Genomic DNA, 24,973 nt, shown 5'->3' with positions numbered 1-24,973 from the left:
TAGATGCTTACTGTATAGAGATACATATAAGCATATTGAAAGCTAGATATGTTTTTGTATGTGAAATTGTACATGTCCATTTGGGGCCATAGGAACATGTATAATAAAATGGTAAATTCTGTTTTTGGAGCAGAGAACATCCATTTGAGTGTCTTTAAACAGGAGGTAGTCTGGGCAAATGGGACAGTGTGATTTGAGGCACAGAAATATGAGTTTGTCCTATTTGTGGAGAATGGTGAATCACTAGAAGACCAGAAACCTGAGTAATAGTTATTTTAACATTTTGCAACATTCTTAATTTAGCATTGGACTTTATAAAGTAGATTATGCTTTAAGAAGACTTTGTTATAGTCTTCATTATTTCAGTTCCTAACTCAGGGATTGGCGCATAGTACATGTGACACTCAAACTGTTTAAATTGCTAAAATAATTCATAGAAACCCAGTATTCAAGTATGTAAATTTATCAGTAAAATTATGATAGGGTTAATTTCTGCCCTCAACTAGTTAAGTGTTCAAGCTTTCATACTTACTTTGATAGCATGCTGACTTAATGTATTTCAACTGTATAGTTAATTTTTATAATAAAGCTGAGGAATGTTTTACTTAAAATACCACATTCCACTTTAATAATAGACAGTATAGAAAATACATACTTCCTGAGTTGAGTTACTCCTGAGTCTAAAAATTCAGTTATCTTTTCCTCCATTTTGAAATGGTTTCTTGCTTCTTTTCTTTCTTTCATTTCATCTGCTGAAGAATAGAAGTATCAGAAGGGTGTGGGTGGATGTGCAGGCAGTTACATTTTCCTCTTCAGATTTTCTGAATTATATTCAGGTTGGCAATCAAATAATGTATATGCAATATTTATATCTCATGGTTTTAGTTACAGTTCGTCATTAGATATGTTAAGTACGGGACTTCCCTGGTGGCTCAAAAGGTAAAGAATCTGCCTGCAATGCAGGAGACCTGGGTTTGATCCCTGGGTTGGGAAGACCCCTGGAAGGGAATGGCTACCTCACTCCAGTATTCTTGCCTGGAGAATTTCATGGACAGAGGAACCTGGTGGACTACAATCCAGGGGGTTACAAAGAGTTGAACACAACTGAGTGATTAATGCACACATGTTTAGTATGATGAAAAGGAAATTCACACTTTGGCTACAAAATAATTCTTCTTTGTACTATTAGTCTAGTAAACCTTAATTTTTTTCTTAGTTCAACCGGTAACCCTTTATATTAATAGCAGGCTTCCCACATATTTTCTTTACAAAAAGAGTAGTGTAAACATTAATTCCTTTCATGGTTGTCTTTTAAGAAATCTTAATTGGTAAAGGAAGAATTTAAATTTATTGTAGTTACTTGTAGTATAAATACCCATTTCTTAGGAATAAAAACATGTTATTGGACACCATCTAATTATTTGACTCGAGCTTAGTTATTATCTCTGCATTTCTGTATTTGACTTAACCGTGCTATCTTCTTTTCAATCTGTAATTTTTAGATCTGAAAGCATTTTACTGATACACCAGTGTTGTAAATGCACAGTAACCTAGGCACTTGGTTGGCCCTGTTTTTGGTCAGTGGTGGTATGTTAATTGATACGAATATAAATGTTTACATTTAATGTGTTAATGTAAATTATCTGCCTATTATTACATTTTTACTAAATTAACTTTCTACAATATATATCTTTATGCTTCCTATTAGAATAGGAATCTTTGTAGACACTATTGCACTGATATTATAAGAGTAAGATTATATGAATTGTCACCTTCATTTCCTGATACACTTCTTTGGGTAAAGGCTATTGGCCGGTGCGGCACCTGTATTTGCTTTAGTAAGCATAGATTTATTTGCAGTCACTGCCATCTAGTGGCTGTCTGCAGCTATCCAGTAACCAGTTGAGCATGACTGAGCGACTAAACAGCAGCAAGCTGTTGTTTAGATTCTCTTCTGCTGTCTATTTCTAAGGTCTGGAAATAGATTTTCTTTAACATGGTTTATAATTTAAACATTTCAGATTATATAAGATGTGCAAATAAAACTGTAAGAATTTTTCAGTAAGATTTTCAGTAAGACTTTTTAGTAAGAATATTTCAATTTAAACCTTTTGTTGGTTTAATTTTACTTTCTCTGTTTTCACCATCCACAATTCAGTCTCTTACTACGTGTAACCTTAAAGTTTACACGTAAATTTGGTACAATAATTGCTTGCTCATGTTCAGAAAATGTAAAGAAAGAAATGTGTATATCCCCTGGTGATGCTTTGCTTCTCGTAATCCTTTGAAGTGTCACTGCAAAATGTCTTACATATGCCTTATCTCCTTGTGTCTGAGCCTACTTTTAACAGATTTTCTCTCAAAAAGAATGAAATAGAAGTCAGTTATACGTCCGTTAGTTAAAAGCTAGAAATTAAGGTTTGATTCATTGGATAAGTGACATCTGTGGAAATTACCTTGAACTCTAGTGCTTAAAAACATAATCTATTCTGCTTAGAAATCTTTTCTGAGGTTTATCCATGTGTGAGTCTTCACATCAGCATGCTGTCATAATAATTAATCACTTGCATTATTCCCATTTTAGACTTGAGGGAATCAAAGTTAAGGAGATACTAGGTTATTTGTAAGTTGGGCTTCCCTGGCGGCTCAGATGGTAAAGAGTCTGCCTGCAGTGCGGGAGACCCAGGTTCAATCCCTGGGTCATGAAGATCCCCTGGAGAAGGAAATGGCAACCCGCTCCAGTATCCTTGCCTGGAAAATCCCATGGACGGAGGAGCCTGGCAGGCTACAGCCCATGGGGTCGCAAAGAGTCGCACAGGACTATGCTACTTCCTTTCACTTTCAAGTAAGTTTAGAAAGAATTAGAAAGATGTTTTGAAATGTGAATTCTGATTTGTAAGAATTTCTTCCAGTTCCGTTCTACATTCCCACCAGCAGTGAATGAGTGTTCCTATTGCTCCGATCCTCATCAGCATTTGGTACTGAGAGTTTTAAAAATTTTAGAAATCTAATAGTTGTGTGGTGGTATCTAGTTGTGGTCTAATTTGCATTTCCCCAATGATTAGTGGTATTGAACATCTTTATGCAGTAAGTAATTTCAAGTACCTACCATGGGTGAGTCATATAAGCGACAGTTCTTAAAGAGGTTATCTGGGTACGACACATTGATTGCCTTGTTAGGCATCAATGACTTACTCTCTTCATATAAAGCTAGGTTTTTATATAGCTTTGGGCTCACATATTGTAATTGCATCCAGAAAGGGGAGATATCTAAGAGTTGTAACTGTACCTTAAGAAACTCATAATATTTGTGAAGTGTTAAATTTTATTGAATTTGTTCTGTTTATAAGGAAAATAATTTTTTGGTCATTTTGTTGCTTGTAGTTTAGTGGAAATGTCTGAAAATACGTTGTTAGCTTCATGTTTTTCTCAATGTTGATAGTTTAAATGAAGAGAATTGCATGAGGATAAGACAGAAATTTGCCTTTATGCAGTTCAGAATCAAGTATAGTGAAATTGATTATTCTTTGGGAATTTGCTGTATTTGAAATGCATTTATATATAAACTGCATTTATATATAATGAGGATTTTTCTGTGATAAAATTAATAAGTGCTTAATGTTAGTATTATATTGGTGTTCATTCATTTGTAATATTCACTTGTTTGTTTTCAGAGCAAGTACCAAATTGTTTAAAATTTAAACATTTTAAACTTTTCATTTTGAAATAATTTTAAATTTAGGAAGAAAAATGCAGAAACAGCACAATTGGAATATAGCTTTCATCCAACTTTTCCAAGTGTTAACATATGTAACTTTAGTAATCAACATTGGGGAGTTAAATTAGCATCATGAAATAATACTGACTAGCCTGTAGATCTTTTTCAGATTTTCCCAGCTGTGTCACGGATATCTTTTTCTTGGTCCAGCATCTGTTTTGGGATTACACATTGTATTAGCCTCTGTGTTTCCATCATCTGCCTCAATCCAGAACAGTTTTTCAGTCTGTGTTTGTTTTGTAACAGCTTTGATACTTCTGTAGAATCCTGGTCGGTTATTTTGTAGAATGTCTTTCAGTTTGGATTTAGCTAATGTTTGCCTGTGATTAGATTCAGGTGGTACATTCTGCCCCATCCCCCAAGAATATCAAGAAATACTGTCTTTTCAGTGCATCTTATCAGAAGGCAATGATCTGGATGTCTTTTTACTAGGTATCTTATTGCTAGGTATCTTATTCCTAGGTATCTTATTACTAGTGATGGTAGCGCTCATCAAGTTAAGGTGGTGTCCGCCAGCTTTCTTCACTATGGAGTTACTCTTTTCCCCTTTATTATTGATACCTATCTTGTGGCTATTGAAAATTTAAAAGTGTAGCCATACTAGTTAATGGATAAACTATAGTATATAATATTGCTTTCTGATTACCCAACAAATTCTTTGGGTAGGTGGGAGGTATATGTATAAAATGATCCGTGTAAACAGGTGTAAAAGGCTTGGTTGCAAAAAAAAAAAAGACTTGGGTGCTACAGTCCTACCCACAATGCTTCTTACTTACCTTGTGACTTCGTGTGTGGAGCCTAACTGTTCTGACTCTTAATTTGTCCTTCTGTGAAAGGGAATTAATTCTGATCTCGTCCTTCTTAAAAGGCTAATGTATGGATCAAATGAGTTAATACACATGAAATGCCATGAATTATGAGTGCTGTTAGTGAAGGTGGTGTTCGCCTTCCTCATCCTTAACTGAGACTTCACCTCTCAGTTCTAGTAAGTCATTTGATTGGCAGCCTTCTTTCAGATGCCATTCACCTATCTAAATTTGCCTTATTTGCTCTTAGAAAAAGAAAAAAAGAACTGCAAGCAGAGAATTGTAATTGAAACAACACTAAGTGTACTTTACCAAATTTCCTGTGCTAATTTTCCTACTTCCCTGGTATTTACTCCCCCAAATCTTACTTTTCCACAGGAGTATAGCTTATATGAACCTGTTGCTTCTCTGGGTTCCATCTTGGGCCTTGCTGTGTTGGGAATAGGTGACCTCCACCTTTTTAAAAAAGAAAAATATTGATTTATTTTGCTGTGCTGGGTCTTAGTTGCAACATACAGGATCTTCAGTTTTCACTGCTGTCTGTGGGATCTTTTCAGTTGTGGCATGGGGATTTTTAATTGTGGTATATGGGATCTAGTTCCCTGACCAGCCATCTGCAAGCCAGGAGGAAAACCCTCACCAGAAATGGAATTTTCTGACTCATTGATCTCAGACTTCTGACTGGGAGGTGGAGTCTAAGCCACTTGACCCGCAGGAAAGTCCCTTCCCTACACCTTATTTTTTTTTTTTTTTTCCAATTTCAAAGCCATAATATAAAAATATGGAACGCTTCACGAATTTGCGTGTCATCCTTGCGCAGGGGCCATGCTAATCTTCTCTGTATCGTTCCAATTTTAGTATATGTGCTGCTGAAGCGAGCACTTCCCTACACCTTTTAAGCTTCCTTATTTTGTTCTAGCTCTCTAGTGGAACATGCATGAATGAAGGTGGAGCTGAAAGAAAAGTATTCATGTCTTCTCTCTTAGGCATGTATTGATATCTGTTCACCTGTCTCTACTACACATTCTTTCTTTTATGGATTTGACATACCTAAGGTTTAGTGTATGTTTATTAAATCCTTTCCCTGACAATTCAGACATGCCTTAGCAGTACTCAACGTTCTGGCACCAGGGACCAGTTTCATGGAAGACAATTTTTCCACAGACCAGGGAGGAGGGGGGATGGTTTTGTAATGATTCATGTATGTGCATTGCATTTATTGTGTACTTTATTTCAACTGTTACATCAGCTCTACCTCAGATCATCAGCCATTAGATCCCAGAGGCTGGGGACCCAGTGAGGATCCAAAATGGAATGCCCTGCCCTTTCTGTACGTTAAAGACTTAGCAGCTTTACTTTCTGTCTTATAGACCAAAGGGCATAAAAAGTGAATCTGTCTGTGCTTCAGTTGTCACAGCTTCTCTGTTTTAACTAGTGCATGTGTATGTGAAAGCAGTTGTTAAAGGTGATTAAGTTATGTGTGTTCAGGCTGCCGTAACAAAATATCACAGACTGGGTGGCTTAAACAATGAAAATTTATTTTCTCATGGTTCTGGAAGCTAGAAGTCTGAGATCAGAGAGCCAGAAAATTTGGTTTCTGGTGAGGGTTCTCCTCCTGGCTTGCAGATGGCTGTCTTCTTGCCGTGTCCTCACATGGCCTCTTCTCTGCATGTGCGCAGAAAACTCCCTGCCGTCTCTGCCTCTTCCTGTAGGGACGCCAGCCCTGTTGTATTCCGGCTTTACCCTTACAACCTCAGGTACTCGTAACTGCCTCCCTAAAGGCCCTGTCTCTACGTAAGTCACACTGGGGGGTTAGGACTTTAATCTCCAAGTTTCCAGGAGGGTGCAGTTCAGTCAATAACAAAGTGTATCACATGAGCAGAGTTTATAGGAATTCATACCACTGGTGGAGACCATAAAGAAAACATGACACCTCATTAAGTACTTTTACGTCCTTTTGAATCTTGTTCCTCTTTGGGGCACAATGATATGTCTAGTAGATAGTGGTAGGTCTGATTTTGAAGAAATGGGACAGTGTTTAGATGCTTTTTTCCCCCAAAGCTAAACAGATACATGCTCAATGGTAAATAAAATAAAATAAAATAACACTTTTGAAATATTTTGCTGTTTTGGATTTCTCTGTCAGTGCTTCCTGTTTTGATGTAGGAAGATACCTGTGATAGGAGATACTTGCAAAATGATAGAATGTTCATAGCACGCTGGGATGGGGTGCTCAGGGCTGGAGGTATCTGTCCTCTGCCCCAGACCTCTCCTGCCTGCCCTAAGGATTGAGGAGAGAAATACCTCAGCTTGTCATTAGCATGTATGTAGCAACCAGTTGGGAATCTCTGCTGCTGCTTGGTACAGTTCTTTAAATAGATATAAAACTGGTTTTGTTATCTGCTTTCCCCACAGTTAACACAAATATTAGCCAGTTAGGTAGAGAGCTGCTATATGCAGTAGATTATTCTAGAACAATGGAAGTGTTCTATCTCTGTTGTCCAGTATGGTAGCTAAAATTAGAGAATAAACAAGCTTTATATAGTGTAGCTTCCCTGGTGGCTCAGATGTAAAGAGTCTGCCTGCAGTGCAGGAGGCCCAGGTTCAGCCCCTGGGTCGGGAGGATCCTCTGGAGGAGGACATGGCAACCCACTCTAGTATTCTTACCTGGAGAATCCCATGGACAGAGAAGCCTGGTGGACTACAGTCCATGGCGTTGCAGAGTTGGACACCACTGAGTGACTTCCACACTTTCACACACTTTATTTATAGTAGTGTCCCCTGAAGTGTTTTTGGCAGGAAAGATGGAACCTACTCTGTAATGTGAAGAGATCGTTTTGTATGTATAGGGATGGTGGCAGACATTGTTTAGCAACCACCATGTGCCAGGTGCTGTGCTAAGCTTTTAACATTCTCACTTAATCCTCTTATCAATCTCATGAAGTCGGTGCTTAAAGATCAGAGAACTGTGGCTCAACAGAAGTTAGCAGTGAGTCCAAGGTTGTACATCCAGTGAGTGAGTTGTGACTCAAACACAAGTCTCTTATTTGAAAATTCATTTTTCTGGCTATTGTATCACCATCTATTATAGCTTCCCATAAATGATCAAAAAGGCTGCATCTACAAAGTTTTAGGAAGGAAGAAATGATAGTAGTAGGGGCATTGCTTCAAAGAAATAGCCATTTCATTTGAACTTATCTTAAAACATTTCCTCTATGTCTTTAGAATTTTGAAAAACCAGAATTTCTCTAGGTAATTTACTTTATTCTCCCTGGGGCTTAGTTGGAGATATTTAGGGTGAGAGGATGAGCTGTGAACAAGACTTACATTCAAGTTGGTCTTTAGTTTTATTATTATTATTGCTACTATTATGTGATATTGTTGATATCGTGAACATAAATATGGCACTCTGATTATATCTCAGGGACCTGGGGTATAATCCTAGGTCAGAATGGTTTATGCTACAAATAATAGAAAACCCTCACTCAGCTGTTGTAAATAGTTAGGAGACTGTCTCATAAAAGCAGAAATCTATGGATAAGCAGACCTCAGGCACAGACTGTGTCAGTTCTGTGGCTCTGCTTTGCTTTCTTCTTCACAAAAACAGCACACGCACACACACACATACACACACGTGCACACAAACCCACCGACCCACCCACCCACCATCTACCCATCCACCCCACCCTGCCCCAATCCACCCCAGCAGACTTGGAATGATAGTTTAGTTCCCAAGCTGATAGCAGGATCATGGCAGCAGTTTCAGGTATGATGATTAAATGTGACATCCAGTGGGAGAAGAAGGGCCTTTTCTTTTTCTTCTTCTTCCTTTTTTTAAAGCTTTTATTGTAGAAATTCTGAAACTGGATGAAAGTATATTAAACATCTCTGTAGGATTTCCTTGGTGGACTAGTGGTTAAGACTCAGTCTTCCAGTGCAAGGGAATGCAGGGTTTGATCCCTGGTTGGAGAACTAAGATCCCACTTGCTTTAGGATGTGGCCAAAAATTTAAAATTAGCACACACAACATTGTAAATCAAGTGTGTTTCAATTTAAAAAATTAAACAAAGCATCTGCATATCCATCGCCCAGCTTCAACAGTGATCAGTTTAGAGCTGTCATTGAGCCTGAATTCCATCCTCGCTCTCCTTGCTGTGTTTTTAAGAATGTTTTTCAGAAGGCCTATTTACAACATAAAATCACTGGCAGGGGATTTGGGCCTCCTGTGATTTCCCAGACTACTCAGGACTCACCTTTGGGGGCTAAGTATGGGGTCCAGCCACCCCTTAAATACAGGATCTAAAGGTAGGTGGGTTCCTGGGAAGGGGAACCACAGGTTTTGTTAGGTAGGAGGAGGCTGTGAACAATATTTGGTCCTGGAACATTAGTATAATTTATTTATTATTAAAATACATAATTTATTCAGCTTATCTTTAATACTGCTTTTTTAAAAAGTCAATTTGGTCGGCTGGTGTCTTAGACTAGACTTTTTGGGTAGGATTGCATGGCAGCCACATTGTGACTTAATTTTTAATTGGACTAAAATTACAATTTCACGTTTTGGGTTATAAGCTCTAAGGTATTGATTCTTGTTGACCAAACTGACAAGAAACCAAGCTTACCCATTTGTTAATGGATAGTAAACAACTAAGTCCATTTGAAAAAGGTAGACTGTGGTCTGTAAGGAAGACTTAGTACAGAGTTAAAAGAGAGAGAACTGCTGTTTCCATTGAGCAGTGAAGTATTATTTATATTCCACGAAGTAGTAGTGGTATTTGTCACTCAGTCATGTCCTACTCTTTGAGACATGATGAACTGTAGCCTGCGAGGCTTCTCTGTCCGTGGAATTCCAGGCAAGGATACTGGAGTGCATTGCCATGCCTTTCTCCAAGGGATCTTCCCAACCCAGGGATCAAACTCAGGTCTTCTGAATTAGGTCTCTGTTAATGTGTTTCCAGTGTGTGGCCTTTTAAAAGAACGATTTCTCTTGCTTCCAGTGGCATTTATCTTCAACTGGCTTGGATTTTGCTTATCCTTCTGCATCACCAACACCATCGCTGGGAGGTACGGTGCCATCTGTGGCTTCGGCCTGTCGTTGATCAAATGGATCCTCATTGTCAGGGTGAGTGTCATGATAGCCTCTACCACTTTTATTGCTAAAATCAAAGTACGTGAGATTACCTGTGTGATTCATAAATGTTCATTTTGTGTATTTTGTGTATATGAGTTCAGTTATTTTGAGACTTATTCTTAACTTCTTAATTATTATAGTGATCTCTGTGGTGTGAACATTTTCTGACTGCATTGTATGAGAATTTGTTAGTATGTGGAAAGAACTTTGAGATCAGATAAATTTGAGTTTGAATTTCATCATTTTTATATCATTGTTCTGACTTGTTAAGTTTTTAAATTGTTCAGAGTGTTAGTTTCTTCATAATAGATAATAGGCACCTTTCAGTATTTTCGTGAGATGTGAACAGGACATATTCTGAGTACCTTGCCCAGTTACTGCACAAGTACATGGGCTCAGTGAATCCTGGCTGGCACTATTGTGATATAGCGTCGGTCTGCCTGGACTCAGTTAAAACATAAACATTTCTGTTGGCTAGTGAAATTATCACGGATGTAAATATTTTTTTACTCTTTCTTTCTTTTTGGTGACATTAAGAGGTAAAAAAAGTGTTAGTTGCTCAGTTGTGTCTGACTCTTTGAGACCCCATGGACTGTAGCCCACCAGCTACCTCTGTCCATGGGATTCTCCAGGCAAGAATACTGGAGTGGGTTGTAATACCCTTCTCCAGGGGATCTTCCTGACCTAGGGATCAAACCTGGGTCTCCTGCATTGCAGGCGATTCTTTACCAACTGAGCCACTGGGGAGGCCCGCAAAAGTAAAAGTACACGCCTTTAAGGTAGTTATTAGAACTCATCTTTTTTTCCTTTATGGGCTTCCCTGATAGTTCAGTTGGTAAAGAATCTGCCTACAATGCAGGAGACCCCGGTTTGATTCCTGGGTCGGGAAGAATCCCCTGGAGACGGGATAGGCTACCCACTCCAGTATTCTTGGGCTTTCCTTGTGGCTCAGCTGGTAAAGAATCTGCCTGCAATGTGGGATACCTGGGTTCGACCCCTATGTTCCATCTAAGCCTTTCTCCTCATTTTCCAGTTGTTCCTGGAAATCACTGTCTCCCTCCCTCATGTCATTTACAAAATGGTGTGTAGGGAGATCACAGTAAGTTCTTTTCTTTCTCCCATCTCAGCAAAAAAAAAACCTTTGTGACCATTGCACAGGTAGTACTGCTGTCGGCATAATCTCCCCCTGCTCTTTTCTTTTGCCTCTTGAAGGCCCCTTTGGCTCCTTTTTACAAGGATTTTCCCCTGGTTTCTTCAGCTAGGAAAGTGGCTTTGTTAATTAGTTACTCATATTAAAAGTAACCCACACATTTAAATGCTGTATACAATTAATAATAAAATATATACTTTCCACAAATCATGTGTATTTAAACAATGACTTCTAATTGAATGAGTCAAGTCCTCCTGAAATTTTCAGTAGAACCGCATACTAATATGACAGCTTCAGTGCTTCAGACACTTCATTTATGCACCTACATTATTAAATATCTTAAAATCACCCATTACAAAAATAATAAAACTGAATTTTATGTGTTTTTTCATTATTTTTAAACTTATTTTATTACTTCCCAGGGTTTCAGTAATCTTGTCACACCATGTCTCTGTTCAGACCAGATTATAGGCTGTGGTTATTAAACAGTCCCAGATTCTTGGTGGGACCTGCAGACTGGCTTCTTTTAAGGTGATTAAAACCTGACCGTTGTAAGAACTGCCCCCTGGCAGTTCCTTGTTTTAATTTCATTTGAAAAATGTAAAGTAGGTTCTCACCACAAGCATAAATATGAGGCATGCAGAGATAAAGAGACAGTCCTTGCCCCTGCGGAAGTTACTAGTAGGAAAAACTCAAGAGTTGGAACTAGATAATGTAGTCCAACCCTGGTTATGTTAGTAATAGAATTAATGACTATTATTCAAATGGGATTTCTTGTCTGAGTCACAGAACATGGAAAATGATTTGACTTTCTCAGTTTTCCTAAGGTTATTGAATTGCTAGTATCATTCTAGAACATATGCAGTGTTAGACTTTAATATGTGAAGCCCTAATTCTCTCATGCTGCTGCTGCTGTTGCGGCACTTCAGTCGTGTCCGACTCTGTGCGACCCCATAGACGGCAGCCCACCAAGCTCCCCCGTCCCTGGGATTCTCCAGGCAAGAACACTGGAGTGGGTTGCCACCTCCCTCTCCAGTGCATGAAAGTGAAAAGTGAAAGTGAAGTCGTGTCCGACTCTTTGTGACCCCATGGACTGCAGCCCACCAGGCTCCTCCATCCATGGGATTTTCCAGGCAAGAGTACTGGAGTGGGTTGCCATAATTCTCTCATGGAACCCCAGATTGTGAAGGAGTTAAGATTGTCTCCTCATCAACTCCAGTCAGTGTGATAAGATGGGACCTTAAATTCAAAAACTTTGGAGTTTCTCAAAGTTTTGTAAGGAATTTAATAGCATGAAGTTTAATCCCTGGGACTGTTTAGTTTCCCTTTAAAATACCTTTACTGAATTAAGGTTAATGTTATACCTGTAGTGTATATTGAGAATTGATATAAGAAGAGGATTTTAAGGAATCTTCTGTTTTAAAGTAGTGGTTGCCATTCAGTGAGCACTTACTGTGTTCCAGGTGTGATTCATTATAAACACTGAATAGTCCTGTGTCATCACTGATGCTTACTGATGATGAAACAGAAGAAAAAGTCTAATAGCTTGTTGAGTGTCCCACAGTTTGTGAATTAGAATCTAGCTTGACTTCCGTTCGGTGCCTATTTTCCTAATTTTGTGCTGCCTCTGTAACTTTGACTGTACTTTGACTTCTGTTACAATGCTCCAAGCAATAAATTCTTCTTGAAGTTCAGTGCTGAGGGAAAGGTTTTTTCCTAAAAGCCTGACATTTCCTTTTATTAGATAATAAGTAATTTATAAATCAGATTGCTGCTTTTCTTTTTGTGTTTGAATTGCTGTGAGCCTCACATTTACTGTAAATATGTTTAGCCCAAGATTCTCTCCAGGGCTTTTAATGTTTTTATTATTTGTTTAAAATTGCATATATATTTTGTTAAAAGCTGACAATTCCTTTTAAAAGTAGACAGGAAGTAAACAATAAAATACTGGTGTCATATTAACAAAATAAAATCATAATTATTTCAAAAATTTAAATCAGATAAATTCTTACTGTTGGTTAATTTATTTTCCAAAATTTGATTTCTTGCAGCCTGTGGTTGACTACTAAATATGAGTTATTAAAAAAAACCCAAACACAACTTGACTGAGCCCTCTGATTTTTTTAGTATTTTGAAACCCGTTTGAAAACTTACTAATGAGCCCTGAAGCTTATTAGTTTATTCTTTTTATATAGTGAGTTTTTCCCTTTGACTTCAAAATGAAGATAATTATATTCTTTACTTGGGAACAGATAAAGAACAGCTGCAGGTCGGTACTTCTGGTGAAGAATTACATTGTTCTTTTCTGGTTGCCTCTTGTTGGGGATATTATATATTAAATATATTTTAAGGTATCTAAGAATTAGAAAGGTAAAAATATATGGTTTTAGTTCTTTATTCCTTTTGTTCTTATAATCTCTAAAACCTATATGAAAGCCTTTTGTTTCTTATTAATCATTTGATTAAAAAGTAATGCAGCTGTCCTACTTTATAAGCTATATTTTCACAGTTTTCCTATTCTTCTTTCATTGTACATATTTTGAAGGTGTAGGAATACATGGGCTTTGTGTCTATAATGGTACTTTGAAATCTCTATTCTTTGAAATTCCTCAGACTCAAAGCTGAGAACTTGGATCATGGTTCATGTATTATAAATACTTCCTGGGAAAATACTTTAAAAGCTTTAAGAAACATTTAGATACCCTTTAGTGGATGTGCTTTCCCACACAGTAACATTATTTTACAGTTTGTAAGCATTTTTGTTCTTACCAAACCTGTAAGATTTTTTATTTTTAATCTTTTGTGGAAATTACTAATGAAAAGTTGGAAATAATTACTTACAAATTTGGAAATAGATACATCTGAGGACAAACATGCTTTTAACAAACTCATTTTTGGTTAAATTCAGGTTGGAGACTGGTAGAAACAGAGTAGATAAAACAAACAGGAAAATGAGACAGATTTACAAAGAAAACTTGTAAAAAATAATAAATCATCATGTCTGCTGTCAAATCAAGGCAAAGATACCTGTGTTCAGTGTCATCAAACCCTGCCTTCCATCTGTCTGTTCACATTCTCATTTCACAGAGAATTTATACACTGTCTACCATGGCCGCTAGTAGGAACTGTTGAAATGCCACTTCAGGCTTCATTTAGCTGTTCTCAGCTCACTGTTGGGAAATGAATGCTGGAGCATCTAGTTTGAAAATAAAAAAGACTCTAATGAGTTGGGGGTCTTTATGTGCCTAGTATTCTTGGCAGTGATTAACAGTAGGGGGTGTGCAGAAGGTCAAAAGCTCTTCTTTTTAGAGGTCAGCAGAACATCCCCATCTGATAAGATTAAACTAATGTGGCTTTTGGTGTTAATATCTAAAGCAGCGGGTTGCTGTAGTGTGTTTGAGATGGTAGTTGTGGCTTTGAGAGATTATGAGAAAAGAACTGACATGTGAACTCTTTAATGAGAAAAATGTTGGATTTGGTTACATAGCACTTATCTTTCTTCCTTACAGGCAGTTTGAAACTGATTTTTATTTCTTAAATATGTTGCATAAGTTTGTTTGCTGATAAAAAACTTCTCAAAGTTTTTTTTTCTCAAATAATTTTGTGTAATTTTTTTCTTTTCTCTCTTTCTTTTTGTGCTGTTTTATGTGTTGACGATTATTTGTATTAAATCATTCTGAAACTGAGGTTAATCTATGATTTTCAAATTTAGATCCATAAATACAGTAAATATATTTATGTTCATTCCATAGTTTTCTGATTATTTTACTGGATATTTCAATGGACAATACTGGCTTTGGTGGATATTTCTTGTACTTGGTAAGTTTATTCTTAGTGCATTTCACTATGACTAATTTGCATTTAGTTTAACTTTGGTATTTCCTAAAATTGTAAGATGTAAGTATACTGTGTTATTTATGTGAAAGAAAAATTTTCTGTTGAAAAATTCTCATATCCAAACACATGTCATCTTGGCTATCCAGATAGTTTTACATGACACTCTAGTTTCTGATTTAAAATTCAGAGCCTGTCAATTTAAAGAATCAGTGGTTGAATGATAACTGAACACTGCAAAACTTGAAAATAAGATGATTAAAAAATAATTGCCTTCGGCATTTATTTTGAAAAATAGACATGCATGATTTTCTTTTAATGATCGTTGGAAATGTTGAGAGGAGGCTAGTTGGATATTGTACCTATTCTTTTATTTTTGGATCGTTGAAACATTCTTCACACTTCTGAAGTGCACCCTGCATTAGTCACTCATCAGTCAGGCGGAAGGGAAGGGTCATGCTTAAATGATCACAGCGCTTCTGTTGTGTTTTCTTCTTACCAGGCATGTCGTTCATTAATATTGATGCATTTTATGGATTTCCAATCTGTGTTTTCCTTGTGTTTTCCTCTTTAGATGTATGATAATTAAGTTAATCCTAAAATCACACTATACTTGTGATCCACATTTCAGATTTATTCACCAACATGAAGAATACGGTTGTTTCTCCTTAGGTTTAGGAGTCCACGTTTCTGTAGCAAATCGCTTGCACTGGAGAACCGCGCTTCAGTAGGTGGCAGTGTTCTCCCAGCCTTTCTGTTTAGTCCTGCCGTGTGTCTGTAGGATTTTTCAGGAAACAAAATCTTAGTGGTCAGCAAAGGTCACTAAAGAGCCTCGATTCTTCCTCTGATAATTATAGTGAAATTATTCCAATTATTGGTATATCTCTTGTGATTTTGTTGGGGAGTCTGATTGGACAAAAGTTTAACCAGTTTTTTTTGTCTTGTTAATTGTTTTCTGACTGATTCTGTGCTTGACTGAGTTTCTTACTCAAAAGTGAAAAAATTTATAATGTCTTTTAGGTGTTTAAGCACATTGAGTGAGATAGTTGCTTAAAAATATTATTAGGGGATTGAAGAGTCTTATGAAGGCAGCTGTGCAACACAGTAGAATGCAGGCACAGCCCCAGTTCCTCATCAGAGCCATAATCTAGCATTTAGGGGAATGTGAAAGCTTAATCCGTGATGGGAATGTTGCTGTCACATACCCAGAAGAATGTTGCGCACACCCCAGAACGCTGAGAAACCATAGCTGCTGCTTGATTGGTTTCTAGGTGGGAATTGGCTAATTTTGGAAAATGCCTGAGCAGAGCAAAATAGGTCTTAGCAACAGCAGCTTCATAGACTACAGAAGGGATTTCACAAATAATTTTGGTTTACATTTTTCAATAATACTTTTATGTTTGGATCACAATGCCATTATCTTTGAACAGCATCTGGAAGGGCATAAGGGCAGAATTCAGAGTGAGAGTCACACAGGGAAAAGAGGATATGGGAAGCAGATGGGATCAGATTTAGGTGAAATTTATACCACTTGTTTTAAGTCATTATTTGTGTCGCTCTTCTGTCTTCTGTCTCTAATTTATTGTAACCATGCTTCTTATTTTAGGGCTTCGATTATTGTCTTAGAATTGGGTTACAAATTTCATTTGAGACTTTGAGTTTAAACTGACAGGCTTGTCCTCCTGGTGAGGAAAGTTCCCTAAATACGTATCATCTGCTTCTTGCCCCAACTCCACCTCACCCCCTTATTACCTGGTTAAAAATTTACTAGAGTTAATAAATATTTCCCTTAGAATTGTATGCTTAAGTACATCAAAGACTTCACTAATAATGGTGATGCTTTTGACACTTAGCTGATATTTTTCATCTGAAACTTTGAGACATTTCACAGGCTTTGTTTTATCAATTACTAAAGATATTTCTGATGTAAATGGTTATTATTTAAAAATACTGTTTTACAGAGGAGAACACTGAAATAGAAACTATATCTTAAGTCATTCAAGAACTCACTAGAGTGCCTACTTCCAAAGTCTCCTGTCTTGATTTTTCTCAAATTTTTTTATTATAAATTAATATACTGTTATTACTTGGAAATAACTAATAATTGGATTATTTATGTAATGCACGTATCACTAAATATAGATTTTGCAGATAACAGGCACCTGATCTGGCCAGACAGGCTTATTACTGGTTTTATCCTACAATTGTTAAAAATTACACATACTGCATATGTTCTCTGTTGAATACTTTATATCAGTAAATATGTCTTAGTTTGCTTAATCATTATAGTGATTTAAAACTTTCATGTAAAATGGGGTTTCTATGAGTTGAATCAGTTTAAACACATTAGGTAGCTTTCCTTGTTAAAAAAATACTTTTATAAGTGTGTATTTTTGTGTAAGTTAGGACTTTGATGACTAGATTTGCTTTACTTTAGATACATCTAGGCTTAACAAATTGAAAGAATTTGGAGGTACAGTAAAATTTTATTATATTTCCTTACAATAGAGCTACCATTATAGTTTAAAATGTGGATTGAATGGAATCCTACACATTAAATTCCTTTGACCAAGAGGACCTTGTTTGTAATTGTCTATTTTAAATTTATCATGTCCCCTTTCTTTGTAAGAGCATAATATATCCATATATTTCAACCTCCTCAGGCCTGCTTCTTTTCTTCAGAGGATTTGTTAATTATCTGAAAGTCAGAAACATGTCTGAAAGTATGGCAGCTGCTCATAGAACAAGGTATTTCTTCTTATTATAGAGGTAAGAAATATTAATATATTAACTGTTTATTCCCTTTGTATTCAAATTCACCCCGTGCATTTGTTGTTTAGTTGCTAAGTTGTGTCTGACTCTTTTGAGACCCTATGGACTATAGATCTCCAGGCTCCTCTGTCCGTGGGATTTTCCAGATAAAAACACTGGAGTGAGTTGTCATTTCCTCCTCCAGGGAATCTTCCCAACCCAGGGATCAAACCCTTGTCTCCTGCATTGGCAGGTGGATTACTTTACTACTGAGCCGCCAAGGAAGCCCTTCACCCCATGCATATTAAATGCTTAATGCGTACTCATGTTGTTCACTCAAGTTTAGCATTTTTAATAGATTTTGAATACTGTTAACAGTATTGAAATTTTAAAAATTACAAACTTTTAAGATAACTTCCATTTAAAAAATTGAATTTCATTACATTTTAGTTTTTAAAAAAACACATTATTAGTAAACTAAAACTTTAAATCAGACCTTTAAATTTATGTTTAAAGCTTGGCTACAGGTTGTACATGAAGTAACCACCAGCTCAGAATCTAAAGGCTTGAAAAACAGAATATGACGAAGCACTTACACAGAAAGAATGGGCATTTTGCATCAGTGTGAATGTCACACAATTATCTGCAGGCTAAAACAGACAAACAAAAAACCAAATCTGTGACTGAAAAGCAATTTGCCATACACTGATCTTTTTTTTTTTTTTAACTTTATGATTTGTTGAGGTTTAGCTGATTAACAATGTTGTGATAACTTCAGGTGGACAGCTAACATATACGTGTCCATTATCCCGCAAACTCCCCTCCCATCCAGCCTGCTACCTAACAGTGAGCAGAGTTCCCTGTGTTATACAGTAGGTCCTTGTTGATCATCCATTTTAAATACAGCAGTGTGTACCTGTCCATCCCAAACTCCTTAACTGTCCCTTCCCCCTGGCAACTGTAGAAGAGATGTCATATGCTACTTCTCCTTCTCTGACTTACTCCACTCAGTATGACAATCTCTGCGTCCATCCATGTTGCTGCAAATGGCATTATTTCATGCTTTTTAATGGCTGAGTAATAGTCCACTGTGTATACGTACCACATCTTCTTCATCCATTCCTCTTTCACTGGACATGTAGCTTGCTTCCATGTTTTGGCTGTTGTAAGCAGTGCCATGCACTGATTTAAAAAACTGGATCAAGGAGTAAAGATTGTGCGAAGAAAATAGCTCTGTTACTGTTTTCTTAACATATACCAGTTTATGTCAACAACGAAGGCTACAACTTGAATAAATGGAAAAATAAAGAAATGAGCAGAGATTGTCTTACTAGTTACCAAGTAAGTTTCTGGAGGCTGCGTGTATAGTACAGGCATGCATTTACTGTGCAGCTAGTAGATCTTCAATGAAGAGACCTCATACCTCGCTGTGGTGCTTTAAAAGCAACTACTATACACGTCATTGTTTTGAACTTTTCAAGTATTTGAACTGCGTAAGCCAAAGGTCTACTAAAACACTTAACTTCCTGATGTGTCTCCAAGTACAAGATGATTCAAGGTTGCTATGATTAAGTATACATAAATTATATGGTTTGTGATTTGGTTGCTTAAATTTTATGCTTATATGACTGTTATATAAGCTAACATAATTTACTTAATTCTGCTGAAGATGATTGCAGTTGCATTTCTGGATTGTATTTAAGTATTATTTTAAATTTTCCATTAAGGTTTCTTCCTTCCCCTTGAAGATGTCACATTTTCTCTTTAACTTGTCTACAGTGACCTTAAGAGTTTGTAATTTTACTAATTTAAATGATATTCTGTGAATATTCAGTGTGATTATCTTGTTTTCCTTTTCAGGAGTTTAAAATATAATGTAAATATTTTGTAGATGCTCTCCTTTAGAAGGTTACTTTAGAATATATTTTGATCTGTGCTACTTCATGTCATTCTTACCAAAAGGCTGTTATATTCTTGATGTCATACTATAAAATGGGTTTTCATTGTACTATCATTTGGATAATTGCAACTTAATACATTTTAAGACTAATTCTCTCTCTGTCCCTAGACTGCATCGACCAGACATTCCTTTCTTACATCAATGTGAAATTTCCAGATCATCTGTAAACCTGCAACTTTAATAGGATAGAAGACTACTAAACACAGAAGACAAATTAGTGAAGAAAAAATAGAGCTTCAAAATTGAATGGCAGAGTGGTTTATGCTTAAAAGCCATTTCTGTTCATTCTTTTAAATATTTATGTTTCATTGGTTTTGCACAGTTGCATATGTGCCCATTCAAAAGATTTGCATATACTTGAAAGAAACCATACAGTTGTAGCAGTCAAGTCCAGTCACATTTGATTAATCAGTGTTTGATATAATTGAAAGAGTTGAGTGATAAACAGTCTTCCAGCATGTAAATGCCATTGACTTCTGACCTGACATTTAGTATAATAAACATGAAGTTATTAACCATGTCAGATGCTTTAGTTTCTGGCTTTCAGATTTATCTAATAACTCTTCACAGGAAACATTCTTTGTTATATATAAAGTTTTTTTGAAACCTGCAGTGCTGATTATTAGAAGGGATTTGTCAGACTTTTGAACATGATAGTTATATCATTATTTAGCGAAACTTTCTGTAAATAACCATACAAACCATGCATAAATTACTTTCTGCATTGTTTTCTTAGAAATTGTATCTAGGTATCTTTTCCTTAATTTTAATTTAAGTGGACTTAATATATTTAGAAAATTTCGATGTTAAAGATAGTTTTAGGACAAATTTTAGAAAACGTGGGTATGCCACATTTCCTTTATAAGAAAATCTTTTCTTTTTTTTTAAAGGGATGTGCTAACTTTGGGGATTCTCAAATGAGAAGCTTGGTTTTTAGCATTGTCCATCTTATAGATTCTTAGAGGAAGAGATTGTATTAGATATTATATTTATTTCATTTAAGACATTTTGAAAATTAATTTTCTGAATAAGATATTCTCATTTGCATTTTGCCTTTTAAAATACCAATAAAAATATCTTTCAGTATCATTGTAATATTTTTTTCCTTTAGATGTTTAGCTTAGCAAATAAAAACTTGTGCTTTTAATATCTTCTTGCTTTCTGATTGTAAGGTTAACTTGTAAAAATCATTTCCTGAATTGAGATACATGAAATATTTGTTTTCAAGTTATGGAAATGTGTCTGTGGAATATAGGAGTGTGAGTGTGTTGCGAGAGTGTATATGAATATGTATTACTACAACTGGAATCTATTTTGCATTCATAAGCTACTGCATTTTGCAAATCATTTTATGGTTCATCTGTCTTCTTTTCAGTTATATCTTTGCTTTTGAATGCCAACATTAAAAATTACCTTTTAAACTTAAAAATCAGTTAATACAACTATATAGAACATTTAAAATAGATTGCTTGTTTATTATTAGACACCAGCTACTAAAAGATACATTTAAAACTATTCAGGGTCATTTTCCACTTATGAAAAAATAAAATTTATTATGCTTTATAACTTTTTTGTATTTCTCTGTGTTTTCTCATTTACTTCATTGTCTTTGGTAAATTAAACATGCCATTTTGTTTTTCTGAGCTTCCTATTTTTTGTTTCCATCATTTATTCTCCTCCCCTGCATAACCTTTTTATTATTGATTAAAGTATCTTGAACCCTTGATTATTGATAAAGGTACCCTTTAACAATAGCCTGGGATAAAGAAAACAAAATATTTGATTTAGTTGCCTGAATTGGAAATTAATTAAAATTAGAATTTATTTATAAGAAATGTGAGCTCATGTTAGAAGTTTTTATTGCGTATTTCCTATAAACCTATACTTTGTAATAGTTTTTAAATAACATTATGATACAGAGTAAGTTATATCAATTTATTAAATTGTTGTTTTTGTGATCTTAATACTTGGTTTATGCATGTAGATATTGACTTAACATCAAAGCTTCACTTTTTGTTTTGATTTTTTCCTCCACAAGCCTGTAAGATTCAAGTGTGTTGTTACTTAATCCTCTTTAATTGGTAGAGTTCATTGATAGTCTTAAATCTCAACATCCAGTCAGGAGACTCAGAATATTCTTTTAGAAAACAGCATTCGCTCCTGGATTTATCATATCGTACACACTTCCCTTCATTTCCTGTGAGCTTGGACAGCATAGCTGCTGCTGCGTTTTGGAGACACTTAACCGCCTTTGCACTCTGCCTTAAATAAATTGAAAATCAGAATCCTTGTTAGGGTACCTGCGAACAATTTTTGAATGAATGTGAACTGGAGCTTGGAAGCTAATACAAAAAAAAATGTATTACCTTATTTCTGTTATATTTGAAAAAGCTCATTATGACCAGAAAAATCCATTTATGTTTTCTTGAGAAAAAAAAAAGCCTGAATTTAAGTAAAAATACATTTTCTATACAGTGTGTCCAGGATACATTTTAGGAATTTAAAACGCAAATTCTATTATACTTGGTTAAAATGAAAATCTCTTTTTAATAGAAAAGAAATACTAATTTCTTTTTGAGTCTATATTTTATTTTGAGTCTGTAAGCTATATCCCATGCCTTTGAAGATCATAAATGTTAACCTGTTAAGACAATAATCACTAATATTTCAAGGAAAACCACTAATGACAGGAAAAGTGGAGTTCCAAAGGTCTAGTTGGAGAAGAATTCAGGGTTTCTTAATTTACCACAATTTTTTTCCAACTGGTGTATCCACATAAAGCACAAAGGTAATGTTAGTGCATCTGGTAACTGTATTTAACTAGAGTGACATATATCCTGAGTTTGCTCATAACAGACCTGGTTATTACTATTTCCTGAGCTTAAATTGTGCCTCCTCTCTCATAAGTGTCCTAATTTGGAGGAGAATTTGTATGATCACCCTGTATATAACTCTCCACTGTATTGAGAAGTGACTGCCTAAACCTACTGCCTTGAGAGACGGAACTGCAGTATTAGGGCAGGAGTCAATTACTGTTGTCACAGCCTTGCCTAGACACCTGTTAGGCCTGTAGAAGAAATAGTACATATATTTTTTTTTCCTTTTTTTGTTTTTGTTTTTAATAGAAGTTGTATTGAAATGATTCCATTTATGGTAAATAGTAAATAGCTTTTATATGTTTAAACTGCTGTTAAATTGTTTTTTTGTTAATTCTTCAAGTAGTCATGAAATATGTGTATTATTTTTTAAAACTTCATTCTTGATAAAGTTCAACTGTTAGATGATAATGTGCCATTTATTATTGAATGTCCTTTCCCATATATAGAACATGTTAATATGTGTTTTACTTGTTAATAAAGTTCAGTAAATGTGGAACTGTGAACCTGTCATGCATCCTTTTGAAAATCAGTTTGATTGACAATATATTAGCAACACCTTGGCCTCCCAAAATGTTCATATGCTTGAACTTTCGTTACATGGAAAACAACTGGCATAGAATTAGGTTGGAGAGTGAGTAATTTGTATATTGGGAGATAGGTTTCAGTTTAATTTTAATAAATGCAAATAACTTATGTTTATTTCTACTCTGCAAAAGATTAGTGGTCACGATAGATCAGACCTGCTTATGGGTATATTCTCATTAGGGAAAGGAAAGGAAAGTGAAGTCGCTCAGCCGTGTCCGACTCTGTGACCCCATGGACTGTAGCCTACCAGGCTCCTCCGTCTGTGGGATTTTTCCAGGCAAGAGTACTGGAGTGGGTTACCATTTCCTTCTCCAGGAAATCTTCCCGACCCAGGGATTGAACCAAGGTCTCCCACATTGCAGGTAGACACTTAACCCTCTTAAGCCACCAGGGGCATACGACCTAAAGTGCAACCTACCCTGTAGTTAGTTAGGAAAAAAGAAAAAACTCATTCCCTACCTCATCAAAGTTAAAAGAAAAATGTTTATTTAGAGCTCAGTATGTTTTCTTGTTTTCACTTTTCTTGATGTTTTTAACTTAGCTTTCAATTTTTGTTTAATTTTGAGAGGTTGAGCTATATGATTTTAAAAACCTCACTTGGTTTTCATGGAAACCAGTGAAAAATCCAGCAGCTAAATAAGGAAGTTGTTGTTATCATAGTTGCTTAGTCACATCCAATTCTTGCGACCCCATGGACGGTAACTCTCAGGCTCCTCTGTGGGATTTTCCAGGCAAGAATACTGGAGTGGGTTGCCATATCCTTCTCGACGGGATCTTCCCGACCCAGGGATCCAACACACGTCTCCTGTACTGGCAGGTGGATTCTTTACCAGTGAGCCACCAGGGGAGCCCCAAATAAGGAAGAGATAGAGTGATCACCCCTTTAACTGCTGAGATTATAGCACACCCAAATCCCATACTGGTTCACAAAACCTTTTATAGATATAATTTTGTTTGTTTTTGGCTGTGCTGGGTCTTTGTTCCTGCATGGGCTGCTCTCTGGTTGCGGTACGTGGGCTCCTCGCTTCCGTGGCTTCTCTTGTGGAGTTAACAGGCTCTGGGGCCCGTGGGCTTCAGTAGTTGCGGGTCCCGAGTGCTAGAGTACAGGCTCAATGGTCACGGTGCACGGGTTTAGCTGCTCTGCGATATGTGAGATCTTCCCAGATGAGGGATTGAACCCGTGTCCCCTGCATTGGTAGGTGGATTTTTTTTTTTAACCACTGAGCCACCAGGGAAGCCCCTGGTTCACAGAACCTTGGAGGCAGTTTTCCTCTCTCTCAAGCTTCCAAAACAGAGCCATTTGTATTACCTTCCTACTTCTTTCATGTTTAAAGTTGGTGTTTTACCTTTAGTGACACTGGTTATCCTTCCTTAAAGCTGTGTCATCTTGTAGCTCTACCAGAGCATCATGAGATCCACAAGTAAGACCAAAGTTTGTCCAAAGCTCAGAAGAAACTGGAGGGCAGCCTCTGCTCTCAGAATGTGAAAAGCAACAAATTACCCTGTTGAAAAGTGAACTCTTCTTGTGCAGGAACCCCTAGTGTAGAAATGCATTGTTTCTTTTCCATCAAACTTAGCTTCTCAGCCATCTAAATTCCTGCATAGTGATTTGGTTTTACTAACTGTGGCATTTGGGCTCTAAAATTTTAATTGCTATTTTATTCATTTAGAGAGAAGACCTGAAGATCATTAATTGCTAGCAAGCATTGATGACCACTCATCCTAATATAATAGATGATGAGAGAGGAAGTAAAATATCACTTCTTAAATCCAGGCTTTTAAAGTGATGATTACTATGGAAAGCATCAGTTCACCTAATTAATGAACTCCCCCCCCAAACTGGATAAAATCAAACAAAAGTTTAATAATACGTAAACGTTGGAGAGACCCAGAAAAACTGCGTAACTCGCCACAATGGCAGAAATCCTCACCTTAAATCTTCAGTTGAAAGTTACATACTTTTAAGAGACAACCAAGTCATAAATTTCCCTGACTCTACGGGATGTCCAGGGGTAAATTCCTGATGGAATGATTCTTGGAACCTTTCTTTAGAGCTGTGATTGTTATTCAGTATGTGTGTTAGTCACTCAGTTGTGTCC

General features: G+C 36.3%; 1 protein-coding gene and 1 non-coding gene across 2 annotated transcripts in view; one reads left to right on the top strand and one right to left on the bottom strand.

Annotated features, from left to right (window-relative positions):
- NDFIP2 (Nedd4 family interacting protein 2) overlaps window positions 1–22,785 on the top strand; it is a 71,810-nt gene extending 49,025 nt beyond the window's left edge. The window contains exons 5-8 of the mRNA XM_020881010.2: window positions 9,582–9,706; window positions 14,618–14,684; window positions 17,363–17,468; window positions 19,519–22,785. Coding sequence (XP_020736669.2) covers window positions 9,582–9,706; window positions 14,618–14,684; window positions 17,363–17,466 — 296 coding nt within the window. The 3' untranslated portion in view covers window positions 17,467–17,468; window positions 19,519–22,785. The remainder of the gene's footprint in view (window positions 1–9,581; window positions 9,707–14,617; window positions 14,685–17,362; window positions 17,469–19,518) is intronic.
- On the bottom strand, window positions 5,360–5,466 carry LOC139036394 (U6 spliceosomal RNA). Its single transcript, XR_011489186.1, has one exon. It is a non-coding gene; the product is annotated as a U6 spliceosomal RNA (small nuclear RNA).
- Window positions 22,786–24,973: the final 2,188 nt, after the last annotated feature.

The sequence above is a fragment of the Odocoileus virginianus genome, chromosome 8, assembly GCF_023699985.2.
Source record: "Odocoileus virginianus isolate 20LAN1187 ecotype Illinois chromosome 8, Ovbor_1.2, whole genome shotgun sequence".
NCBI classification, from domain to species: domain Eukaryota; kingdom Metazoa; phylum Chordata; class Mammalia; order Artiodactyla; family Cervidae; genus Odocoileus; species Odocoileus virginianus.
The sequence above is the reverse complement of the archived record's forward strand: the minus strand, read 5'-3'. Positions and strand labels throughout refer to the sequence as shown.